At 42.0% G+C, this 26,181-nt stretch overlaps 1 protein-coding gene across 1 annotated transcript in view; it reads right to left on the bottom strand.

Annotated features, from left to right (window-relative positions):
- The window catches only part of LOC115123096 (nuclear factor 1 X-type-like), a 143,140-nt gene that overhangs the window by 108,240 nt on the left and 8,719 nt on the right, over window positions 1–26,181 (bottom strand). The window contains 2 exon segments of the mRNA XM_065010186.1: window positions 4,458–4,598; window positions 4,601–4,988. Of these exon segments, the coding sequence (XP_064866258.1) occupies window positions 4,458–4,598; window positions 4,601–4,988 (529 nt within the window).

The following is a 26,181-nucleotide window of genomic DNA, read 5'->3' on the forward strand; positions in this document are numbered from 1 at the left end:
GTTACAGACCCATGCCAGAACATTGGAGGAACACAGTTCTGTTCTTCTTCCAGAAGTCTGCAGTTCAGTTTGTTTATCGGCCAAGGAAAAGAGCAGATCTTTTTTCCTGTAAAACTCATGGTTCTTTTTAAAATACTTTTAACGTCCACCGCTTTTCCTTCATGACCCTATATCTGAGAGACAAACACTCTTGGCCAAAGCATGACGTACCCAGACTTAAAGGATCCACATGACTGTGTGGTCCCATCCACACTCTCTCTGTGTCTGGGCACAGGGACAGAGACAGAATGAGACAGAATGGTGCAACAGCAGAATCAGAGAACATAGGACCAACGCCCATCCACAACCCTCAAACCTTCCCAGGCCTGCCTTCATAATAGACAAAGACAAAGACGCAAAGAACTGGCTGTATTTTTTTGTGAAATAAAATACTGCGTCATATTTGGCAACATCATATTCATTCGAAAAATCTGATAATACCATTATCTCATTTTAAAGCTCAGGATATTGTGCAAATCATATTAAATCTGTACGATAGATAAGGTTGACAGGGTGTTAAGTCTTAAGTCTGTCGGTCTCCAAGGCTCTCACTCTCTTTGTTCGGTTTGGTTAAATCATTCTCTCTGTTCTCTCCCGTGGTTTGCGAGATGGAGAGTCTGGGAGATGGAGATGGGCTCGTTGTCCCGGTGGGTCAGCGCCAGAGTTTACCGCACCGTGGAGCTGGCATAGGTCAGCGACCCAACAATGCACATCCCTGGACAAGATCTCTCCTAGCATGGTGGACAGATTAGGGGTGCACTCAGAAACATCTTTTTATCATAACAGAGCAGTAATGAGAGCCGTATGAGAGGGAGCACGCTCCAAACATGACTAATACTGGAACAGCGGCGATTCATCAGACTGACAAATATGGAACACACCGCACAAAAACATGAACTTTTCCCATCGCGCAGTGACCTGAGCTGGGCCTTGGCAGGGCCTGACTGGCTGAGCCGTGCTTTATTCAACATCTGATCAAAGATGAGCTCAGCCCGTTCTTCCTCCACATCCCTGAACCATTATCATCAGCAGCATCAGGAATTACCTCAGGACAACCAGTCCTGGGTGACTGACTCTTACAGGTTAAATGCAATTGCATTACGTTGGGTGAACAGCCAGGTATTTGTCTAAAATGCTTTTGATAAGGGGTCTTGCAGCTGTGGAGCGGCAGTGTAAGCTGCTTTGATCAGTAATAGCTAGCCCTCACTGCCCCGCCCATAAGGCCTAAGTCTATAATTGGACAAAAGCACTACTGCAGAGGAGGAGAGGAGTCTCCTGTCACTCATACTGCAGGGGAAAAACCAGCAGCTGGTGACGGGGACATCAGTGGGCAGGAGAACTGCAGCACACCGACGGCTCAGATGCACTGATAAGGCCTGGACTCTGATACCTTCTGAAAGACACAGACACCCTGGGAGCTGAGAATAAAACGGTAACGCTGCCACTCCAAAGGTTAGATTGGAACCACTCACTGTTCCCCCTCTCTCCCCTATACTCAGTGGACTTTTAACCCCAGCTCCTTCAGAGGCTCTACTGGTTCGTGCTTTTTAAGATGGAACTTTTCATTCTTGCAGTGTACAGTGGAGGGAGTGTGGGCTGCTGTTGAGGTGTTACGGTGGTGAAGCTTATGGGCAGGAGAACCAGGTGGAGCCTATGGCTGTCAGCCGACAGTTCTATGTCGTTTCTGTAGAAGTGAGGAGGCCTGAAAGACTTGTGCATTTGCCAACACGGGCAGCTTAGACCCAGCTTTTAAAACACTTTCTATTCTCTGACATGAGTGTGAACAAAGATGCAGGGAAACAACGATTTCAACAAAAGGTAACAAAAAACAATGATTTATGATGGAATACTACCCTGTACAGAGGCACAAAGGTACAATAATTGACGTTGTATCCACATCATTTAACCAAAATATTCTATGTGATGACGTTGAATCAACGTGGAAAACTGATTGCATTGGCAAAAAATCATCAATGTAAGGGAATTTCCTATTTTACCCATCTTTTAACCTAAATCCAATGACACTGTGGATTTTTTGGGGGGTTGAATTCACGTTAGCTTCACTCAACCAAATGTAAACCAAAACTAGACGTTGAACTGACGTCTGTGCCCAGTGGGAAGTGAAGGTGACTATAAGTGACTATATTTAATTTTGCTGAACTGCAGCATCCATTTAAGTTTCAGAAAATAAATTCATCTTGACATACGTAAACACACACACACACACACACACACACACACACACACACACACACACACACACACACACACACACACACACACACACACAAACACACACACAAACACACTGAAGGGTAAAACAGTATCGGGATGACTGGTGAATACTGGCACAGGGTAAAAGAGCTAAGCTCTAAGGGGCGGCTTCACAGGGAGCTAATCTGAGCCTGGGTTAGCGGCAGCACATTGTGAAACAGGAAGACGAGCTCACAGAGGCCCAGCTAACTGACGCTGAGTTACACACTGTGCTGAAAAGAACACGGCATGGGGTACTCTGTCACAGAGGCCTGCAGCATCACGGTGCCAAGAAGCAGAATTAGGGCTCTGTAACTGTACGCTTGCCTGGTGTAAGACAATACGTTTCTTTAGCCTTATACTAATGGATAACCAACGCAGGAGAGGGTTCTACGGATGTGAGGGTTCCATCAGCCCATACGTGAGTCAATCAACTAACTGCACCCACAGCATACCTGACAACACTTTTCACTTGAGTGTTTCATTGCTAACCAACAATAGGAAACACAGAAAACAAATGGAAGATTTGTTTCAGCACGATGACAGTGGACTGTTCAGTTATAGAAAATAATGAATGCCAAAAGCAAAATCTTCAAACAACAAATGTATTGTCAGACAGAAATTGCAAGGTTACTTCATATACATGGAAAATGTGCTATGACAAGACTCAAAACTATTTCATGCAGTCCTTATTGCTTTTCTCATGATCAAAGTCATGGAATAGAAAAAGATAAATGAACTTGTGTAATTAGAGACAGGTTCAAATGTATTATTGAAGAAATAATATTATTATTACTATTATTATTTAAGATAATTTACAAAACAAAGTGTGGCATTATTTTTGTGATACCCAAGACAAGCTATCTATACAGCTAATATATAATAAACGACAAATTCATCTTTAAAATTCTGTGGAACATTTGACCTCCGACATGGGGGGGGCTCTGTGTATCCACCAGACTAAGAGAAACGTAACATTCAATATATTCTATACATTTCCGTGACACCGGGGTCTCCTCTATTTCAACATTACATTTTCCATTCCAAAGTAAGTCTCCACATGTTCCATACAAGTAACTGATGAAAAAGGACTGCTTATAGAGTATCATATAAAGTTTGTTGAGGAAACACCTGTGTTGAATTTGGACAAATAAAAAAGTGCATAAACAAACTAAACCAAACTGACGAGCTAATATAGAGAAGGGTTGTCTCTGTACGCAGTGTGCATGTGTGTGTGTGTGTTTGTTTGCATTAGTGTATGGGAGTCTCCGTGTATAAGCTATAAGAGTGTGTGTGAGAGAGCGGGAGCGAGTGTGTATTGGCGAAGTGACCGAAGCAGGGCTGACTGTGAGATGGGCTGCGGTGCCAGAGAGAGTAGAGCGGGAGGCTGAGGCTGGAGACGGGGCGGCTCTCCCTGCCTCAATCGCCTGCCTCCCAAACAACCTGGGACTGGGCCAGCTGTCACCACGCTCTTCAGCCCACAGACACACGACAGACTGCTACTGACACACACACACCACACCACACACACACACACCACATACGCCACACACGCCACACACACCGCACACACACACACACAAAACAGCCTTAAAGACACTCATTTATAGCCAGACAATTACTGTGCACATTAGCACACGCAGAGACAAACACATTTGCAGATGTGTTTGTTTACAGACAACACACCCCTAAACATGCATATTTAAATTCAGACAAATTTGCACACAAGCACCTGAACAAATTTACCAGCACAGACTTTATCTCTGGATAAGCACACATTTAAAGACACATACACAACTCAGAAACAACACACAAACTAAACGGTGTGTCAGTGGTGTCAAATGTGTTCTGTAATGTGCTGTATTATAATTGTAATGTTGATAAGGCGTTACACTTGGAGGCGATTCTCTTTATTTATCACAGGCTAGCATTTGGTCTAGTGGTGCACGGGGAGGAGCAGGGTTTGGCAAAACTTAGGTGTGGCTGCAAATGGCTTTACAAACTGACCTGTGTGTGTGTGTGTGTGTGTGTGTGTGTGTGTGTGTGTGTGTGTGTGTGTGTGTGTGTGTGTGTGTGTGTGTGTGTGTGTGTGTGTGTGTGTGTGTGTGTGTGTGTGTGTGTGTGTGAAATAGACAGAGAAAGCTGTAAGGCGTTCACCAACTGACCTGGTGAGTGGACGAAGTAGGCCAGATAGAGGTCGAGCTCCTTGACGGACACGCCGATGTGGTGGGGCTGGACGCACAGGCCGTGGTTGGAGCACTGGGGCGACTTGACCAGCCGCTCTCCGTCCGTGCTCTCCAGGGGCTGCCCTTGAACAGGATGACCATCACCAGGTCCAGCCGCCACACCTTGTCGGCCTGGCGGAGACAGTCGATACGGCGGATCTTGCCCTTCTGGTCGGGGTTGGATAGAACACAACAGGGGGGCTTCTTGCCTGTGATGGTGAGCACAAAGTCCTCACGAAACTCGGGCCGGATGTCCTTTCGGAGCTTGGCCAACAACCGCGACGCCCACTTCTGCTTGATCTCGGGCTTCTCACCCAGCAGCTCGTCCTTCACTGCGCGTTCTTCATCCTTTGTCATCCTCTTCTCGTGCTTCTTGAAGTACTTGCGTTTGCGTGCCTGCAGGTTGAACCAGGTGTAGGAGAAGGCACGGACATGGGGGAGAAGGGCCTCGATGAAGGGATGAAATTCATCCTAACAGAGGGACAGAGAGACAGAGAGAGAGAGAGAGGGTGCTCTGTTATTCTCATGCAGTATGGTGTCATGCAAGCAGCTGAAGATCAGTTATTGAAGATAGGCAATTTACTGACATTTTACCCCAAAATAATTCCTGTTTTGATAGAATTTTAATGCACTGCCAATAGAGGGGATTCAGTTCAGAAACTACTAACTTAGACAGGGATAGCATTACCAACAATACCACTAACTGACATAATAATGATAATAATAATAATCATAATAATCATAATAATCATATCCAAAATGTAATAATACTGTAGGTACATACATACAATTACAATGCAAATAGTAAATTACTGGTCCTGTCCTTCTTACAAAAAAATATAACCTGAAAGCACATTTAAAAACTATATTAAACTGTAATAACAGATTAATTTAAATTTAAAAGACAAATGAGATTTTAAAAATTCAAGCCAAAGTGAGCAAACACTTTTTCTTTTTTTTTACATCCACTGTAAAGGAGAAGTTATTCAGCTATACTATAATACCTTCACTACACATCGCTCAGCGACAATGCCTAGATCTCGCCATAGTGTTCCTGTGCCGGGGTTGCCACACACCGGTCGTTCACCGCCAATCTTAGCCGCCACAAGACCACTGTTAAAATGTGCTGCTAAAAGATCTGCCATACCATGTCCTATCTCTCCTGCTGCCATGCAAAAGAAGTCTAACCAGACTCACATTTCAACAACAAATTGAAAGAGGACAGAAATCACCACAAAAACACACTGCAATAGGAAGACAGACGGTCTGGTAGTTACCATTTTGCACTCTCATCATAAATTTGGCACAACGTTCAAAATGAAAAAGAATTCTCCAACACCACTTTTTTCCCCGCACTCACAAATGTACAGCAAGTGCTGGTTTAACAGGGTGCAAAAAATGTGCAGATGAAAAAACTTGAGGGTAAAAAAGATAATTAGCAGAAGATCTCAGGAATCTCCAGTTGTCCACAGTAAGCAGTGGAACAAAGTTAAACAAAACAAGATACCCCCCCCCCGGGTGTTCTGGGGGTCACAGCGTAATGCCGCAAAGGATCGCTGGTTAAATCTGGGACGGAAAGACAAAATACCCCAATTTAAAGAGAAGAAAACTAACATTGAGAAATAATGGAAATATGGTTAAAAAAAAAAAATAGTGAATGGTATTTAAGAACAGAAATTATCTAAATATAACAACTGGAATAGACACACTTAAAATAAACACTCTTCTTTTGCGCTCCCCCCCCCAAAAAAGGAGGAAATAAAGCAAAAAAAAATCCTTGGCAAAGCGTAATTGGTAGTGGTGTTTGCTCAGATCTGTGGGCCCCGTGTACGACTCAGAGAGACACACACAGGCGGGGGGGCTGGGGAGTGCGGAGCACAGAATAGGAAAAAAAGGAGAGAACCGAATCAATGTTGGACGAGCGCGTACGACCGCTGGCAAAGCCGAGTGCTGCTTCTTTTTTCCCCTTTTCTCTCCAACTCTCTCTCTTTCTCTCTCTGTTTCTCTCTCGCCGTCTCTCGTCCTCTCCGCGTTCTTTCCCTAACCATTGCTTGAGCCTTTGCCAACACGAGTAGGGCCCACCTATTTGGCAACAAGATGCCTGTAGCCCAGCCAATGCGTTAGCTTCAAGAGCTGAAAGGGAGGGAAAGGAGAAAGGAGGGGGGGTTAGTGGCAAAGAGAGGGAGAGAGCCGGAGAGAGAATGAGAGAGGGAGAGCGAGAGAGGGAGAGCGGGAGAGAAAGAGTGTACGCAGTCCTGTCCGACAGCACACACATTGCCAAATCGCCAAGTTCCTATCTGACACATAGGCAAAGTTCAGGGGACATGTATTTCTCGTACACCAATCCTAGCTACCTTCAGTCTGCTTCCATCTCCAGTATGGCCGCCATTGCCTCATCTCACTACCCCCACCCTCTCTTTCTGCTTGCGTAACGCCACCTTGGCACAGGATGGCAAGAGAAAACACACAGCTCCAAAATCCCACCAGACCCCACAACCGGCAGCTGGTCTTGGATTTACCACAGGAACAAAGAGGGGGAAACAAACCCACCCTTTTTCCCACCCTGAGAGAAGATGCATCAATGTAACGCTGGGTGCTTTAAAACCAAAGCATATACAGTACACTGCATGTCTTACGGAGGGTAAAAGGAGGAACACCAACATATCGAATAGGCAAACGAGAAATACAATGGTGGGAAATGGGTACTGTTCCGGTACAACTGTCGCTATGGCGCTTTCAGCCCAATCTCATCAACACCAGTCCAATAATAGGAGAGTCTGCAGATAAATCATTGAGCTTAATTTCTCAAAAGCCTCCAATGGCTGTGTCGTCCATGTTTGTGACTAATAATGAGTGCCTTGCCTCCATGATGCATCTCTTTCTTCTACAATTGCTGGACAGTTTGCAGAGGCATCTGTAACGGTCTGAATAAGTGGATGTCTTATTGTTCTTTGGGTTGAGTTTGCAGGGTTCGTAATTGCCGTAAAATGGAAGAACGTCTCTATTTCTGGTCCACCATTTGCAACAAAGACGATGTAAAACACATTTGTATTAGTGCACGCTCACTCTGTACTACCGATATAATATAATCTTTAGTTAATATGCTGCAGTATCATGGACTATTTCTGCTTAATCTTAGAATGATGAAGACAGCATCACACCAGCATTTAGTAGTTGGCTTCAAGATGGTCTGGCTCACACCCATAAACTGTCACAATGCACAATAAAGGACAATATATCCCTGGGTTTCTGTTCAATTTCTGTTGCTTTCTCTAAGACCCATTGTTGCAGATCACGATGAGCATCTAACAAAAGACAGACAAACTGACATTAAAATAAGAGGAACATTTCAATTGAAGATACACATACTTTATAGGGTGAGTGTGTATGAGTCTGTGTCTGAGTCTGTGTGCGAGAGAGAGAGAGAGAGAGAGAGAGAGAGAGAGAGAGAGAGAGAGAGAGAGAGAGAGAGAGAGAGAGAAAGAGAGAGAGAGGGACAGAAAGAGAGTGGTGAGCAAATGTACCTGCATACGTGCATAAAATACAAAGACTCACACACACACAAAAATAACAGGATATTGATACAGGGAGAACAAAAGATGAGACACTATCTGGAAATCAAGACAATAACGGTTTAGGCCTTCATGAAAGAAAAGAGTGGTTTCCAGTACAGGGACCTAAGCAAAGTAGACTACCTGCAAATTTTTGTTAAAACCATAATCATCCTATGAAGCACTGCAGCAGATACAGTTTTACAGTGCAAATATCCCACATTCAAAACTGTGATGTGGTTTTCAAGGTCCAATGAATCTGTTTTTATCTCAATATTATATCAAGTACATTACTGTGATTGTTTTCAATTAAAATTGTAAAAAATATATATTTTTAAATTGCTTCTTAGCAAAGAGCAATTTCTGATGCAATAATTTTGCTAGGGCTGCCTGCGAGTGGTCTAAGTGAGGAGCGGAAAACTGAAAACTAGCTATTATTGGCAGAGAGGTTCGTAACTGTCTTCACACTGGGCACACACTGATTGAATCAACATTGTTGCCATTCCATTTGAATAAAATTATGTTGAACCAACGTGGAATAGACGTTGAGTTGACGTCTGTGCCTAGTGGGTTTGTTATTGGACTATTAACTAATTTACCGCCAGGTGATGTCACATTGCAGGCCAAAACTCTATCTCACCAAACAGTTCTTACACTTAAAAGGGCATTATCATTATTTTCACAATTTCACAGTATTATTCCACATATTGTGGAAATATATATAAAACACTGATTATTTGTTTACTGCACTTGTCCTTTAAGGTGTGTACAACCTTCATTGTCAGCAGTGCTCTGTTTCAATGATGATCTCCTACCTACCCACATACAACAACAAATAAACCCTCAGTAATTAGCTATATTCCTTTCCTACATATCTTCAGTATCTCCATCTCTTGTTTTGTTATTCAATAATCAATTATGCCAGCCAGCCACTGCTCCCAATGCATTTCTCTCTTTAGTAGCGGAATTTTGAAAACTGCAGCCTACCTCACCACTCTATAAAAAAATAAGCAAGTCCTATTTTCAGACTCTTAATAAAGTAGGCAGCGCAAATCTGTGTTGGTGATTTATGGTATATCTTCAAAGTAAATCAATCACAGCACGTAGGGGGCCCATGTGGGTAACTGGGGGGCCCTGACTTGATTGGGTAACTGATGAATAAAACAATTCCAAATCAAATGTATAATAAATAAATGTGACTGGTCAAGTGTGTGAGTCAGGGGCTGGGTCCACTCTCAATATTCAAAATACACCAGAGAGCATAATTTAGCCACAGAGGATCAATAGTTTCTAAAAAAAATAACAGTGGATTAAGTGTTATCACAAGCACATACAGGTAACTGCCAAAATAAAGGAAACACCAACATAACATGTCTTAAAAGGGTGTTAGGCCACAAAGAGTTGCCAGAACAGTTTCAATGCGCTTTGGGATAGATTCTACAAGTGGACCTAAACCATGCCAGGAAAATGCACTGCACACCATAACATATACTTTGTATCCCTCATTTACTCAAGCGTTTCCATTATTTTGGCAGTTTTCTGTATGTCTACAATCGGGAAGGTCGCAGTTTGTGCAGCATGCGTGCCAAATATGCAGCTTGCTGCATTGTGGCCATAGACATAGAAGGGTTTCGGACCCTCTTACTCTGGCAATTTGACTGTTAAACTCATGGATAAATTAGCAATGGCTTCCAGTCCTGACTTGAATGAGAACAGCCATATATGGATTATATTTCTATGGCTGGTTGCGGCTGTAGGTTTGCCTTTTGCACATTTCAAAATACAATCGCAGGAATAATGTTCAGTTTGGGAAACATATACCTACTGCTGAAAAGAGAAGACTACTCTCAACAACTCCCGATTACAGGCTCAAAATGGCCAGAAACAAAGACCTTTCTTCTGAAACTCATCAGTCTATTCTTGTTCTGAGAAATGAAGGCTATTCCATGCGAGAAATTGCCAACTCACCCCATTCCATACAAATGTGCACAACCGCAACATTCAAACGAGGCTACAAAGGAAACTAATGGGACTGTAGCGACTGTGTTGACTTCAAAATCGGGGGTGTGAACTAGGTTTCTATTCAAGCGTTGATCGACATGGTAATGGCTCTATAGTAGAGGTTGACCGATTATGATTTTTCAACGCCGATACCGATACCGATTATTGGAGGACCAAAAAAGCCAATACCGATTAATCGGATGATTTAAAAAATATATATATTTGTAATAATGACAATTACAACAATACTGAATGAACACTTATTTTTACTTAATATAATACATCAATAAAATCAATTTTGCCTCAAGTAAATAATGAAACATGTTCAATTTGGTTTAAATAATGCAAAAACAAAGTATTGGAGAAGAAAGTAAAAGTGCAATATGTGCTATGTAAGAAAGCTAACGTTTCAGTTCCTTGCTCAGAACATGAGAACGTCTGAAAGCTGGTGGTTCCTTTTGACATGACTCTTCAATATTCCCAGGTAAGAAGTTTTAGGTTGTAGTTATTATATGCATTATAGGACTATTTCCCTCTATACCATTTGTATTTCATTAACCTTTGACAATTGGATGTTCTTATAGGCACTTTAGTATTACCAGTGTAACAGTATAGCTTCCGCCCCTCTCCTCGCTCCTCCCTGGGCTCGAACCAGCAACACAACGACAACAGCCACCATCGAAGCAGCGTTACCCATGCAGAGCAAGGGGAACAACTACTAGAAGGCTCAGAGCGAGTGACGTTTGAAACGCTATTAGCGTGCGCTAACTAGCTAGCCATTTCACTTCGGTTACACCAGCCTCATCTCGGGAGTTGATAGGCTTGATGTCATAAACAGCGCAATGCTTGACGCACAACGAATAGCAGCTGGCAAAACTCACGAAAGTGCTGTTTGAATGAATGTTTATGCGCCTGCTTCTGCCTACCACCACTCAGTCAGATACTTAGGTACTTGTATGCTTGTATACTCAGTCAGATTATATGCAACGCAGGACACGCTAGATAATATCTAGTAATATCATCAACCATGTGTAGTTAACTAGTGATTATGATTGATAGTTTTTTATAAGATAAGTTTAATGCTAGCTAGCCACTTACCTTGGCTTACTGCATTCGCGTAACAGGCAGTCTCCTTGTGGAGTGCAACGAGAGAGAGGCAGGTCGTTATTGCGTTGGACAAGTTAACTCTAAGGTTGCAAGATTGGATCCCCTGAGCTGACAATTTGAAAATCTGTCATTCCGCCCCTGAACGAGGCAGTTAACCCATCGTTCCTAGGCCGTCATTGAAAATAAGAATGTGTTCTTAACTGACTTGCCTAGTTAAATAAAGGTATATTTAAAAAATAAATAAATTATAAAAAATAATAAAAATCAGCGCCCAAAAATACCGATTTCCGATTGTTATGAAAACTTGAAATCGGCCCTAATTAATCAGCCATTACGATTAATCGGTCAACCTCTACTCTATAGTATTGGAGAAAAGTTGAAAAAACGGACCTTCCATTACATCTAGACGTGTCATGTCGTAATTTACAACACGCATAAAGCAACTATTTCTGTCTTACAATCTCTCTCCACCAGGTGTAGCACTTCTCTCATCCTTTAAAAACAAGAAATGGACAGTGACGGGTAAGGGTATTTTTTTGTGTCATCATTGCATGCGATCATCATTCTCAGAGCCGCTGTTTACTTCTAAGATCACTTTAGCACCGCCCTAAAAACCCGATTCAAATTCGACACAAACCTTCAAATAGGTATGTAATGACACATTATATAAACTCTTTATAGTGTTTCATTTACATTTTAGAGGAGATAAGGTGATAAGTTGGATAGATCGTGGGAAAAAAAGCTATTTTCCCACACATCTCTTCTTCTCATTATCACGCTTTCATTGCCTGCTTGAATTATGCAGAAACGGGCAGTGTTTAGGTCATGTAATTGATTCTGTTGGAAAGGGGAGAACTTGTGCTTTACAATTGTATTGACATTACAGTTGATCTGGAAGTATTACGTTTTTGGGGTGCTAAAATAAGGGCAATTGTACCCATTTGAAACCTTAGGGCATAGGCCTCTGCCTTCACATTGGCACCATGTTACATTCTCCAATGAGCAAAGGTACAGTCTATGGATATCAATAATTGCTAAATGTGGTATCATTCAGACATTTTCATTCATTTACATGATTGGCCTACATTTATTTACTCACTCAAATAACGTCTAAATGGCTCCTCTCAGGCTACCTGCTGAATTGCTTGAGCTAGCCCTGCCATTTTTATCGCTATTTTCAACCAGTGTCTCAAATGGTTACCTTTGTGTCTCTCATTTCATTTATTTGTCATCATTTTCAATAACATGTCTGGACTGACAGGAAGCAGAAACATGCGCACGCTCTCATCCAACGAATACTTGACCCCACCTAGACCTGCTGCTCGTGTCGTGACTGTTCCTAAAAGACCGCGAAAAATATCAGGCCTACAGACCAGTGTGAACTCTTAACTAACCACACCACGATGCCTTGTGTTACAACAAGCAGACAGGCCATGGTATGATATAGGCCAAATGCCACTATAGTGATTTCACATATTCACAGTAGACTACATTTCAAAATATGATGATCTAGCCTATTGAAAAACATTTCAAACTCATTAAAAATAGTGAAGTTAAGACTTTGGCCAAGACAATTAAATATGCTGCCACTGTTTTTTCCTCACGCGGCACTTACAATATTAATGCTTAAAGAGTGAAGACATCATCATCGGAGTCTGCCAAGAGGACGATGGAAATGAAGGAGCTGGAAAGACTGTTTGGCACTCCCGCCAGCGAGCCATTTGTGCCACTTTGTCACCGTCAGTAAAATCCAGTTTCAATTAATAATAGCAGAATAAACCCAAGCACCTACAAATAAATGGAGCTAAAAATCCAAACTGGCAGGCTAAAATCTACTAAATTGTACAATACAATTGGTTGCATAAATATGTATAGGCCTAGGCCTTGCCTAGGCTGTATAGAAAGTGATTAATTCACGGATGGAAAATCTCTTGAATGGCCAAACTCATTAGTAAACTATATTTACCCCTGTAAGTGTTGGGAATAGTGTATGCAAATACTTCAGTGTGCTTATAGGCCAGTTGAAATGTGTTGATTTGTTCATTCAAGAGAATATTGATTGGGATATGTGCCCTTTCATGGGAGAGCAATTGCCTATATATTTAGGCCTATTCAAAAACATGACATAAAACATGTTAATCAATAGCATAGACACCAAATGTAGCCCATTAACCTACTCAAAAACGTTAGTTCCAAGTTGTGCGAATATAATATTTTAGCAGAGGCGAAGAGTCTGCACTCACATAGCACGTGTTATAGGCAACTCTACCTGTTGCCTCATACAAGTTAAACATGCAATTTATACAAAAATAAAGTGTAAAACAAATAAAACAATGTGTATTATATTAACATAACAGAAAATATTCAACGTGACTACATCCATGGAGAAACACTTTTAGATTTGTATTTCTCGATTCTTTTTGCGTCTGGATGACAGAAGGAGACCTGCTAAGTGCAGATGAACTCTTTCACTGGCATTTTAAAAGAAGGTCTACACAAGTCTATATGGAAAATCAGGAAACATTGAACTCAGGATTGGATAAATTAGACTGCTGTATAAATTAGGGTACATTTTTTTCATAAAAAACAACAACATATGCCTGGTTTTATTTCAGGCAGAATAAAGGCTTTCTACATGGATTGGGAGTTTCTATGATGTTTTAGTTAGGTCAGGACTATGTGTCAGTTTTTCCAATTTCTTGTCTATTTTCTTCATACATCAGTAGGCCTACTTTGGATAAGTATTCCGAAGTTTAATCCAGAAAGTTGTTTCAAAGTGTGTTGCTTGTACATTTCACTTATTTTGAAGAACGCCAGCACCTGTACTCTATTGGTCACTTTAATAATGGAACACTGGTCACTTTAATAATGTTTACATACTGTTTTACTCATTGCATATGTATTTACTGTATTCTACTGTATTCTCGTCAATGCCACTCCGACATTTCTGTTCTTAAAATTTAGATATGTCTAAATTCCATTATTTTACTTTTAGATTTGTGTGTATTGTGAATTGTTAGATAGTACTGCACTGTTGGAGCTAGTAACACAAGCATTTCGCTACACTTGCAATACATCTGCTAAATATGTCTAGGCGACCAATAACATTTGATTTGATTTGATTTTGATACGGAAATTCATAAGTATAAATGCTTAGGAAATGTATAGGCCTATGTCTAGGCTAAGTGTGCGACTTTCGTTGATATGAACATATTCAGCAAATTCACTGGCAGAGAAAAACCTTTAGGTTTAGGGATATGATATGGAGGTATGGAGGTAATGAATATGGAGGTAATGAAATCATTTGTTATAAAATAATAAAAAGAGTCCTTATGTTTTCAACAAATGGTTTCGATTTTGATTTCTTCATACAGCGGGAAGTTTAAAAGATAAAGGCTAATAATCGAAAAACCAACAAACACCTTTAAAATCCCAGAATGTGCTCCTTTATAGCCTAACTAAAATATATAATTTATACTCATATCACTTTTCAAAATCTAAACCTTTTTTCCGCTGTTATCTTCAAATCCGCAATTTTTTCTGAGTTAAGCATTTTTTTCACCTTTATTTAACCAGGTAGGCCAGTTGAGAACACCTTTATTTAACCAGGTAGGCCAGTTGAGAACCCCTTTATTTAACCAGGTAGGCCAGTTGAGAACAAGTCCTCATTTTCAACTGCGACCTGGCCAAGATAAAGCAAAGCAGTGCGACACAAACAACACATGGAATAAACAAACATACAATCAATAACACAATAGAAAATTATATATACAGTGTGTGCAAATTAGCATAATCTATGATGACAAAATATTAACAATGACAGAATAACAGAACTTCAATACAAATGTAAATGAGGTTTACACCCCATTTTCACCCAATTTTGAAGAGAAATTTCATTAGCATAAACATTTAAAGAATTTGTCCAGCGACATAATGTGGAATTTGCTTTTGTATAATCATTATCTGAACTTCTTGTAAATGTTCTTAACACAATATATCCAAGACTAGGGAAAGGGCGCAAAACACTCACATCTCGTCTAAGCACTCCTTTCCAATTAACTCCAACAAAAAGTGTAAATTGAAAAAGTTTCAAATAAGGCTTTAAGCCGTTAAGACGTTTTTCTGTATTGTCTGATTTAGTGCAAACCTACACCAAGACAGCAATGAAACGTTCTTTGAAAACGAATAGGCAATGAGTGCAGGCAGCACAACGTTGAGTAAACTACAGTGAAATTAAACCTTTGCGAATTTACGCGTTTGACAACCATCCATTTTTCGTTTAAAACATTTAGTAGGCCTACTTGGATGCCATTTGTGTGCATCGGATACAGAAAGGGTTTTATTCGTTGGCTTTCGGGAAACATGGACAGCGATGTCAAGGGGTGATTTGTTCCACAGGGCGTGCGAGTCCCTGTATGCAGAGCAGAGGTGAGCACAAACAGTTTGCAGCAGCCTATTCTCTAACTTTGAGAACAGACGAGTGGTGTCATTGTCATTACTTGCTGGATACCTATATGGTGAATCATCCTCTTGAAACACAACGTTTGTTTTTCTCTCACAACGTGAGAGTGGTATGGAGAGGTCTCCAATGAACACCTCTGCTACTTTAGAGATGGCCATTAGCAGAGTTGACGACGGGGAGGGACTCTACGTTAAAAGCATTTACAGAAGGGGCAGGTAGCCTCTCAGTGATCCTGCGTTAGCGACATGTGAATAATACAAATTCATAAAGGTAATCAAACAATGAAATTAAACAGTGTATTTGTGTTTCCAATAGCAATATCGGGCTCATTATCCAACATTATAAATGGACACTTGACTATGTATGGTCAAGGCCAGATAAGATATGCGGTTGTCTCATACTTCAGGCAGGCCCATCCCACTGGCCACAGACATCAGTTCAACGTCTAATTTTAAATTACATTTGGTTGAGTACGTGAATTCTCTATTAACCCCCCAAAAAATATAGGGTAAAAGTTGGGTGTAAAAAATAAGAAATTCCCTTACGTTGATGACTTACGTTGATTACTTTTTTGCAAATCCAATCAGTTTTCTACGTTGATTCAACGTCAACACATTGAATTCATTATTTTATTGAAATGACGGAGAAACGACGTTGATTCAACCAGATTTTCAACCAGATTTTGCACAGTGGGATAGGTCAATAGCAGAGTAAAGGAAATCGATTGCAATCTCTATAAAACATTGTGGTAAAAATGCAATCATCAACTTTCCGTTACTGTGTTCTATGCAATCATTTCACAATGGTCTTGCTTAAAATGATTAGGCTTTCCAAGGAGAATTGCGTCTGACGAAGGAGTGGCGGACCCTAAAATACTGGCCAAAATGCATTTTTATATGACATTTCTAAATCATTTTCAAAAATGTACAATTCAACTGAATACATTAACAACATTAGGCGAATAGGTCTATATTTTGATAATAGATGCATTGCAGTATTACACGTTTTACAACAGAATACAATAGTCTAGGATCAATGATGATGCATAAAAATGTCTCAGAAATGTGTTTGCCAAATAGAACAATCTGAAATGTTTCTGACCATACAAACAACAACTTAGTCTTCCGTCAGACAACCAGACAATCCATTAACCATGGTAGAAAGATACCTGAGCAGCACAGGCCTCATTCTCATCTCATTAGACCAATTATGCCATGGTCTGTCTGGATAACCTGAGAGCCTGTCTCTTCATTAGAGAGATGTGGGCCTGGTGTGGCTCACTGCTGTCCTCCCTGACCAGCTGAGTGTCCCTGACCCTGGATGCTGGCAGACCCTGACCCTGCCGGGCCACACAGAGTAGAAGAGGTAGGGCGGGCGGCAGTGGAGGCTTAGTCAGCCAGGCCAGGCAGACACATGCAGCAGCTTCCTGGGTGAGTGAGAGACACATGGCCGCAGGGGGATGCCATGCCAGCCCAGGCACGTAGGCATGCCAGTGTACTAACACACCATCACTTCAGGGACATCCAAATTATATGCACAGACTTATGTGCAAATATGTACATGTAACCTAAGTAGTAAGTAAGCAAGCCTTGTCAGAGCCAGAACGACCCATAGAGCCATTACGTACATGTAACATATAGACCCTAAATGACCAACACATCCACAGACATGAACGTCATATACACAAAGTGACATATACACTCAAGTTGCCATTCATACAGGCTTTGCCATTCACAGAGGGTAGTAGGTGTGTGTCCTTGCCTGGCTTCTGCCACAGGTAAGCATGTCAGTCTGGTCTGCCCCTTCCCCCATTGGCATGCCCTCCTTGGGTTCAGTCTCTACATGGCTCTGAGGGTGCAGGTGAGTAAGGGACAAAGGCGGCATATGCCGACAGTGACACTGGCACACTGTCAGTCAGCACGTTCTCCCACGCACCCACACCCCTACTTTCCTGTTGATCTCCTCCGAAGTCCTGTCAATCCTCTGTTTTAACACATTCATGTCTGTAAGTACCAGTGCCATCCATTCACCTCCCAATACCTCACTATCAGCTGCCGCATCTGGGTTAAAATCTATTTCTGTCGGGATTGAGGACATAGGCTAAAGCTCTACTGAGCCCCCCATTTACCTCCAGTGTTTTCCATTGTGATTAGTATAGGCTACAGTGAGAGTACAGTGCCAGCCTCGTAACTCTCCATTGTAATCAGCGTAAACAATTCTGTTAACCATTAAACCAGAAAAATAAGGAGAGAGTGAAAATTCGACCTAAAGGGGAAAAAAGCAAAACCCTCCCCACAATCTTACTCTCTCTGTGGGCAAGCAAGTGATGTGTAAAGGCTTTTGAAGCGCAGCGCTAGCGTTCGTTGTAATTATCTCAGTTTACAAACCAGCGCGTTACTATGTGTGAAAAATCTGCAAGCAATTTGTGGTGCTGCGTGCTCACAGGCCCAGGGTTGGCCGGGGAGCCATCAGAGGGAGGCACGAACGGCACATTCCAGCCCCACGCAGGGTCGTCACCTCACAGCCACGCCACGCTGCTGCAGGGGCTAGTACTACCACCACCTCTCCTCTCCCCAGCCCACTCCACAGTACCACTGACATCTATATCACACTGCACTACCACATAGTTGACTGGAGTACTCATGAGGCGGTGTTAGATATCGAGGTATGGTTCCAATAGACTCCCCAGAAGATTTATCTTGAGCTTTAAAGAACAAATCAAGCCAAGGATCATTAAGCAAACAGCACCGGCCTGAATTAACATTAAAATGTTTGTGTGCCATGTCAAGACCTGAAACCTTTCTGAAAACATTGAGATCCAGGTGAACCCAATGATCTAAACCATTTTGTTTTCGTAATGGTGTACAGAGATATCAAATTGATATTATTCTGCCTTTAGTTATAACGCAGGCTGAAACTTGTTTCGTGTTCCAGAGAAACGATGGGATATTATTGACAGGATGTGCAGGAAAATATTTTAAACAAATTTAGCAACACATGAGTATGTTTACATAAAGAACAATACTGATGATGGCTAATGATGTCATACTAGTGAGTAGACCCTTTAAAACCGGTGAGAAGGCTACTGTACAGAGGACAAGGCATATCACCACAAGGTCTGCCTTCATGAGGGTAGCAGTAGTAGCACTTGAGGTTTCCACTTGAACCTCATCACATGCCCTCCCCCCCTCCTCTCCTGTCCCTCCTCTTCCCCCAAGCCCCACGCCGCTGTCTAGAAAGAATGTTTAGTTGAATAGGGGAAACCACCGCCCTGCTTTCAGTGACGGTGCTGGCGGCACGCCGTGCTGTGACAGGCTGGCTGACTCTGCACCAGACAACATGTTTATGTCCTCAGAGAGCCGTCGACGGGCCGCAGCTACCCAGCCGCTGTCGGCCTCCATTAAGAAACACTGAACCTCTGGAGGACATGATTACACTAAAGGAAGGACTGTTTAGCAATCAGTTCTGGCGTTGTGAATTAAAATTGAAATGTATTCATCACAGAAAATAACGTCCACAGTTCCATTCACCAATTAAATCTCAATTCATCTCCTTAAACTCTGGTAACAATCCCACAAACGATGGTCTGCGAGGCTAAAATATAAGGCTGATGACAATTTACTTGGCAGCTCACTGAATATGTCCGTCACAAAAAGCAATGTTGTTTTCAGAAATCTAAAGTCTTTTTTTTTACTTGATAGGGCCTGATTTAATTCATAGCACATTGCCTACTGTTATCTCTATGGCCCAATTCATGTAGTTGGGAGAACTTACATTTTTATGAGCATTGTGACTCATTCCAGAGCTCAGAGATCTGAACAACGTTCCACAGTCTAAATAGAACCCACTACATGTCCTTTTGATTCAGAATCTCAACACTACATGAAAAGAGGGATCTCACGTTCATGTGTTAACTTGCTGCTTAACTAAGCTAAAGGGCTTTATTCCACTTTCAAACAGTGCAGGGTAAGAAATCAAAGGGATGTCTAGTAATTAAAAAACACATATGCCCCGAGAGTACAGTATGACGCATCATTACAGTCTCCGTCGTAACTACAGGCTTTATGGGTAACAAGCTAGTCATACCCAGGGACAGAAATAACAAGCCCATGCTAGATAATCGTCCCTTTCACGCTCTACTATTATGACATCATCAGTAGTGCAGCCAGTGCGGCTGCAGCATTGTGACTCTGGGGTCCTCTCTGATTGAGCCAGACCCGTGGAGTGTTGTCTGTGGGGGTGGAGTCCACTTTGGACTGGGTGTATTTTGATTGGAGGGCAGGGAGAGGCCACCAGCAAATGGCTCGGTCTCCTTCTCTGTTCTGTGGTCCATTTGTCTTGAGGATATATTAATGCCTATGCAGTTAATTAGCATTTAGTATTACATTGGCTAGGTATGGGTAAGACAGTAGAACTGTCTAGACCAGGGTCTGCTGTGAACCCATGGAGGATAATACAGCTTACTAATAATGTGCTTTAGGGTTAGGAAGAGTTAGCATTTTACAAGCCACTCTAAATTGCAAGATGTACTGATTACATATAAGCATAGACTGAGAAACATGTGAGGAGACAATCATGGCTTGAACAAAAAACTCACACATGCACAAACAGGGAATCACACTACTCTTGCAGAGTGTTGAACGCTTTGCAATCAAAGAAATAAAGGGGCAATCTAGCACACAATCAAACTAGAGATTTATCCAGCTCTCCTGCCAACAGCCAGGGCCCTCCTCTTTCTGAACAAGGGATGCACTATTGACTAAATTTACCCCCCCCCCCTCTGTCTTTCTCCATCTCTCATTTTTTTCTCTCTCTCTTCAGTCTTCCCTCTGCCAGTCGGTGAGGCGTGATGCCAACCCTTTCCACAGCCGGGCACACTGCCCTGTCCTTTATGCAAATGCTTTGCCGCCATCCCAAACTCACAACCCCCACTGTCTCACCCTCCATGTCTGTGCCCTTCTCTCCCCCCTCTGTCTCTATGTTTCTATCTCTCTACCATTCTCTCTCACATGAGGAAACTGAGAACCAGCAATTAGACTCTTGCTTCCGAGTCCTCCATGAGGCCTGCTGATCCGCAGTCAGTCACACCTGCACGGTTCTTGAGTAAGGCCAAAACACCCTGTACTTTGTTTTACTGCTGCTGAGGGCCAATTACACAAATGGGGGTATGTTTAATAGAGGTGCAGCTCATGGACACTCCTGTAGGTGTGTCTGCAATAGGTCCAATAAAGGACTGCCTCTGCTAAGACAGAGAAAGAGAGAAAGTGTGTGTGTGTGTGTGTGTGTGTGAGAGAGAGAGAGAGAGAGAGAGAGAGAGAGAGAAAGAAAGAAAGAAAGAAAGAAAGAAAGAAAGAAAGAAAGAAAGAAAGAAAGAAAGAAAGAAAGAAAGAAAGAAAGAAAGAAAGAAAGAAAGAAAGAAAGAAAGAAAGAAAGAGAGGTTAAAATGGAGGAGAGAGAGAGGGAGGGAAGAGATGAAAATGATTCATGTGATGATATTAAATAGAGCCGCTTCACATAACCCACAGGTACCATTATCTAGCAGTCATTGACGTGATAATGACTCAATTCCCTTTCATCATCCAGGAGAAAGTATGGAAGCTATTTTAATAGACAAGACAGGTACTTGTTTGTTTCTTGTTTCATAGATGTAAATCAATAAATAAATAATGTTCTCTTTGAGGTTCAAGAAAGTGCATTAATGCGATTTACGTTCAAGCATAATGTCTATATATCTGAAAAGAAAATGGTAACTGTGTAACAATGGTACTATCGTCCTCATTGTCGTTGTTGCAGTGAACCACACATAAGATAAGAACCCCAGACGTGCTTCATGGTTAGCCCCAGTGGTTAGTCCCAGACAGGTAGACAGAGAGGGTTAATCAACCAGTAGAGAGACTGAAGGGAAGAGCCTCCTTCATGTCAGCAAAGTTAAGCTTCCTCTGCTGCCGTCCCCTCTAGAGCGGAAGAACGTTGAGGATGCCGACAATGAGGGCCGGGGTCCACACACGCCGGACACAGCCACACACAGCACAGGAAAGCAACTCAGGCTAACACAAACACTCACAGAGACACACCACTGTCTGGTCTTCTTGTGTGGCCTGTTCATAGAGTAGGCCTACATGGACATACTGTGTAGGCGCTCACTGCATCAGAGCATACCCCTTATATTTACATGAACCAACTGACAACAAATAAAACTTAAGCAAAAAAGCTAATGTTACTAAACTCAATTTGTGTGGGGCTGAACTAATATACAGATGAATTGTATTCATGCCAAAGTCAACCAAAGAAATCCTCATAAAGGCTTCTGGTCAATGAATGTAAAGATGATGACTCATTTATTCTGTGTTTATAAGCCTGTGCCACATAGTAGAAGGAAAAGCCCCAGATAACCAAATGCAGAGACTTCCTTAAGCAGACTGAGTTAGCAATAAACATTGACAAAAAAGGCTATCCAATGGTAAACTTGCCATGTGTCATACAATGGCAGCTCTGATTTTCTCAGTCCGCGTAAACAAATAAATAAAATAGGAGGTGGGTGATGTTGTGGGGAGTGAGAGACATGAACACTGTTTTCCTATTGGTAAATGCTACTGCCCACATCCCTTTCCCTTCTTCCTGTAGAGACTTCCTTGTGTTCAATTACTGTAACAACGTTTCAGCAACCTTCCAGTGCTAGTACATGATGGAGGTGATGAAAAACAAAGAGGGAACAATGTTTTATTTTTTTCCCTAGCCTGCTGTACAGAAAAGTTGCACCTGAAAGACATGTTAGTTCTGTGTGCCTTTACAGTATCTGTCTGCCTGTATCAACAAGAGCATGAAAACAGTGATATCCTGATTAATCTCCAGCTCCAACACATTATGGGCATAGGACAAGAGGTCAGATATGTTAAAATGACCTCAATCAAAACCCCAACTAGTTTTACTAGGCGTAATACAGAAAGTGCTCCTCATTCTCATTAGAGATCACGGAGCAGACTCCAAATAAAACAAAGCTTTTATACTCCAATATCATGATAGTTTGTAATTAAACTATTAAACTCAACCCAATCCTAGACCAATGAAAAACAGACCGTCTGTGTGGTGGAGGGAAATGAATGAGGCCTTTTCTTTCAGAGTGGAGATCAGAACCCCTAACTCTGGGATTTTGTGCTGTTGCCTTTCTCCCCCTGGAGGGAGTAATTAGGTTATGGAAGACAACTGCGGCATTGTTTTAACAGTGGAGGGATTGTACCGGCCAAAGTCCCACCAGCGACATGCTTCTCTCTCTCACAACAAAAAATGTCAGATGGATTCGGAGGAGGCAGACATCTTTCTGGTGGCTGTTTTTGGTTGGAGTTGGGTTGGGTTCTGTCTGTTTGTGCAGAGCCACTGTTAGGGAGGGTATCCCATGTATCCACTGACTTGGCAACAGAAACAGTTCCTAACTAGAGTAATATGGTTATGATGCATTCACATTCCTTCCTGTCCCCTAGGAAATACAATACGCTTATATTGTCTGTTTTAATCACACTCCGCTTCCAAGGAGAGAACACAACCAGCCATGGCTATAAAGAGTCTTTCTCAAATATACATAGAGCTCAGTTACAGTAAATATGCACCGTATTGATTGATGGGGGGGGATCTAACAATTCACATTGGTTAAAAGAACGGCTTGGAGCGCTAACCGACCTACTGTATTGCCCAAACACAGACTCTCTTCTCCATGATTGTTTTTACATCGAGCAGTTGCTGCTGCAAATGTTTTAGATTTTAAAGATGGATGCACATTGCCCTTGCATGCTCATTGAAACATATACTTTAATCACTCAGGCTCAAACATGTTCTATGCAAATGTAGCGGCTTTAAGAACGTGCTGTAAGCTCACTCCACGGCTAGCTTGAAATGTCGCGGAAGGAGCCATTCAATTGGAACCTTTTGATTGGCTCAACCCTTTGGAGCATTGTCAATGGCGGTCACGTGTGTTGTGAAGCAGAGGATCACTGGTTCGAACCCAGTATGGGGCAGTCGGAGGAAGCTAGGCTGTTAGCAGCACATTGACCCCCGGTTACACAGTCAAACACACATACAGCTAACTCAAGCACATCCTACAAAGCAGATCAACTACAGACATGTCTTTAGGTCAGGAGCTCTTCCATCTAGTCTGAAGATGATGAACATAAATCTCTAACTTAAAACCCCACTATAATGTACACATCTGCACCCGCCTAAGCCATTCCTACTTTATCATACATTTTAGTAGCATGACCGGGACATACAGGGAATTGCGGTCCCCACAAGAGTCTTAACTCCAAGTCGGGAACTATCCTTATTTGGGTAATGGAAAAGTCATGACATGACAAATGAAAACAAACGTGTAGGGATTTGATGTAGATATTCAACACTATTGGATGGTCCATCATGTCTAGACTTGACAGTCCCCATAATATGCTGCAGATGGCAAAAAGTAACTTAACTGATGACGATAATGATATGTGTTTGGGTTTTACAAGGTTATTCTCAAGACATCCTGTGCCAAAAAGACTGACATAAACTTGACACTTTTAGACAGGGGTTGTAGTTTTTTCCTCATTCTCTTTTCAACAAAGCACTAAAAACTGAGACCATGACAAGAGCACATTGTTTCTCCATTCAGATCGTGAGTGGTCACATGAGAAAGTGCTTTAAAAGAAATTATACCTCAAACAAGCAGACGTCTTATTAAGTATGGGAAAGGGCTGATCAAGGAGCAAAGCAACGCTGGTGTTCTAAACTCCTGCATATGTTTGAAGGAGAAGCTTTTTCCCACTTTGTGAAAACAGTGCGAGTTGGGACACAGTTCCTTGAGCTTCAACAGTGATGTCATGAAGTCCCCCATTGAACCTGGTGGTGACATATGTAGGCTTGACCTTGTTTTTCTTCATGCATTGTTGTTACATACAATCTGTATTTTTGACAAAAATAAACTTAATGTGACGTGAATGTCTGGCTGTAGCCTACTTAACGTAAACCTTAAAGTATTGCACATTTAAAAAATACAAAAAAATCACTGAAGGGGGTAACATTTTCCACTCAAATTGAAAGGTTTCCATGTCAAAAGCAACACTCTGGCTTGAAGTCATTTTCAAAGCCCCAACAGTGAAGTTCAGTTCAGAGTACTGTGGATACCTTTTCCACATTGAGTAGCAGCAGTTATTTGTGTTTGACTACTACCAAGGGCCCTGCCCTGCTCTCCACACTACTCTCAGTATGGCCTACAGCCACAGCCAGCAGACCCTCACAAGAATCTCAGGACACACACACACACCCTTTCTGTGTTTGCTCATAGCTGCTAGTCCTCCTCAGAGTTCATGTAAGGTAAAGATATGTTATATTATGCGTATAGATTTTCCACCACTGGCCAGGGCCCAACTTCCTGCTCTGAGGAGAGAGCTGCAGTGCTTTGTTCCCAGGGCGATAGCGAATCCTCGCTGGACCGGGTGGCCAAACAGCACAGACAGAGTGACAGAGAAACAGACAGAGAGAGCGAGAGCGAGAGAAGGAAAGAGAGAGAGAGAAAAAGAAAAAGAAAGAAAGAAAGAAAGAAAGAAAGAAAGAAAGAAAGAAAGAAAGAAAGGAGAACCTGAGACCAACAGATGTGCAGCCTTGCCAGCCTAAGATACTGATATTGTTGTTTATGATCCTTGTCTCTTCAACTTCTAATTTTCCTTTTACCTTGTGTTTTTTTCCAGCTCTTGAAATAAGGTTACAAGTGCTTTTGTTACAGCTTGACTTGAGGATTTGTTAGAATCCAAACGGCAATGCTCCACCACCCGTCCCCAAGACAGGAAAACTCCTTCCCTCCAAGTTTAACCCATTAAATGCTCCATTTATCCCGGTGTAGATCATTCTCATTCCTTATTAAAATATGTAAGCAAAACATATTGTATACTTCGATGTACACTTTTAGTTATAAAGTGATCATTTTCAGATTGGTAATCTTATCCAGGATCAGAGTTCCAACTCTCAGCTGCATTCATCACACCCTAGGCTAGAAAAACAAAACCGATTCTATTTCAACACACTAACTCAATGAGGTATAACAAACAGGAAACACGATTAAAGTAGTGTCATTAATTGAGCCAAAACCCACAAATCAACTTTCACCTTGATTCACCTGATCATCAGAAAGAGTTGCAAAATGGCAACATTACATGAGAACAATATGTGACGTCATTGGGTGACGTCTTCACTTTACAACTACCCTAAACTTCTCCCCTCGCCCAACCACCACCACTCCCCACATTCATTGTTGTGAGATGAGGTATTTTGCAGTTGTCTGCTAATGTACATAATTGTCTCTTCAGCCACAGCCAGGTGCAGGGAGAAGTGCTAATGCAGTATGTTTCCACGGTCACATTTGGGGGAGGTTAGGGAGTGAAGTGCCATATGGGTTAGGAGTCAGTCGAGGAGCTGGCACACATGGTACGCTGGCAACACAACAGCCCCCCTCCCCCCCACCAACACCACCTCCCCAATCATCACTCTGGTCTAGTGGTGCTGGCTGTGATTTTGACGGTCG

This window comes from Oncorhynchus nerka, linkage group LG26 (genome assembly GCF_034236695.1).
Source record: "Oncorhynchus nerka isolate Pitt River linkage group LG26, Oner_Uvic_2.0, whole genome shotgun sequence".
Lineage (NCBI taxonomy): Eukaryota > Metazoa > Chordata > Actinopteri > Salmoniformes > Salmonidae > Oncorhynchus > Oncorhynchus nerka.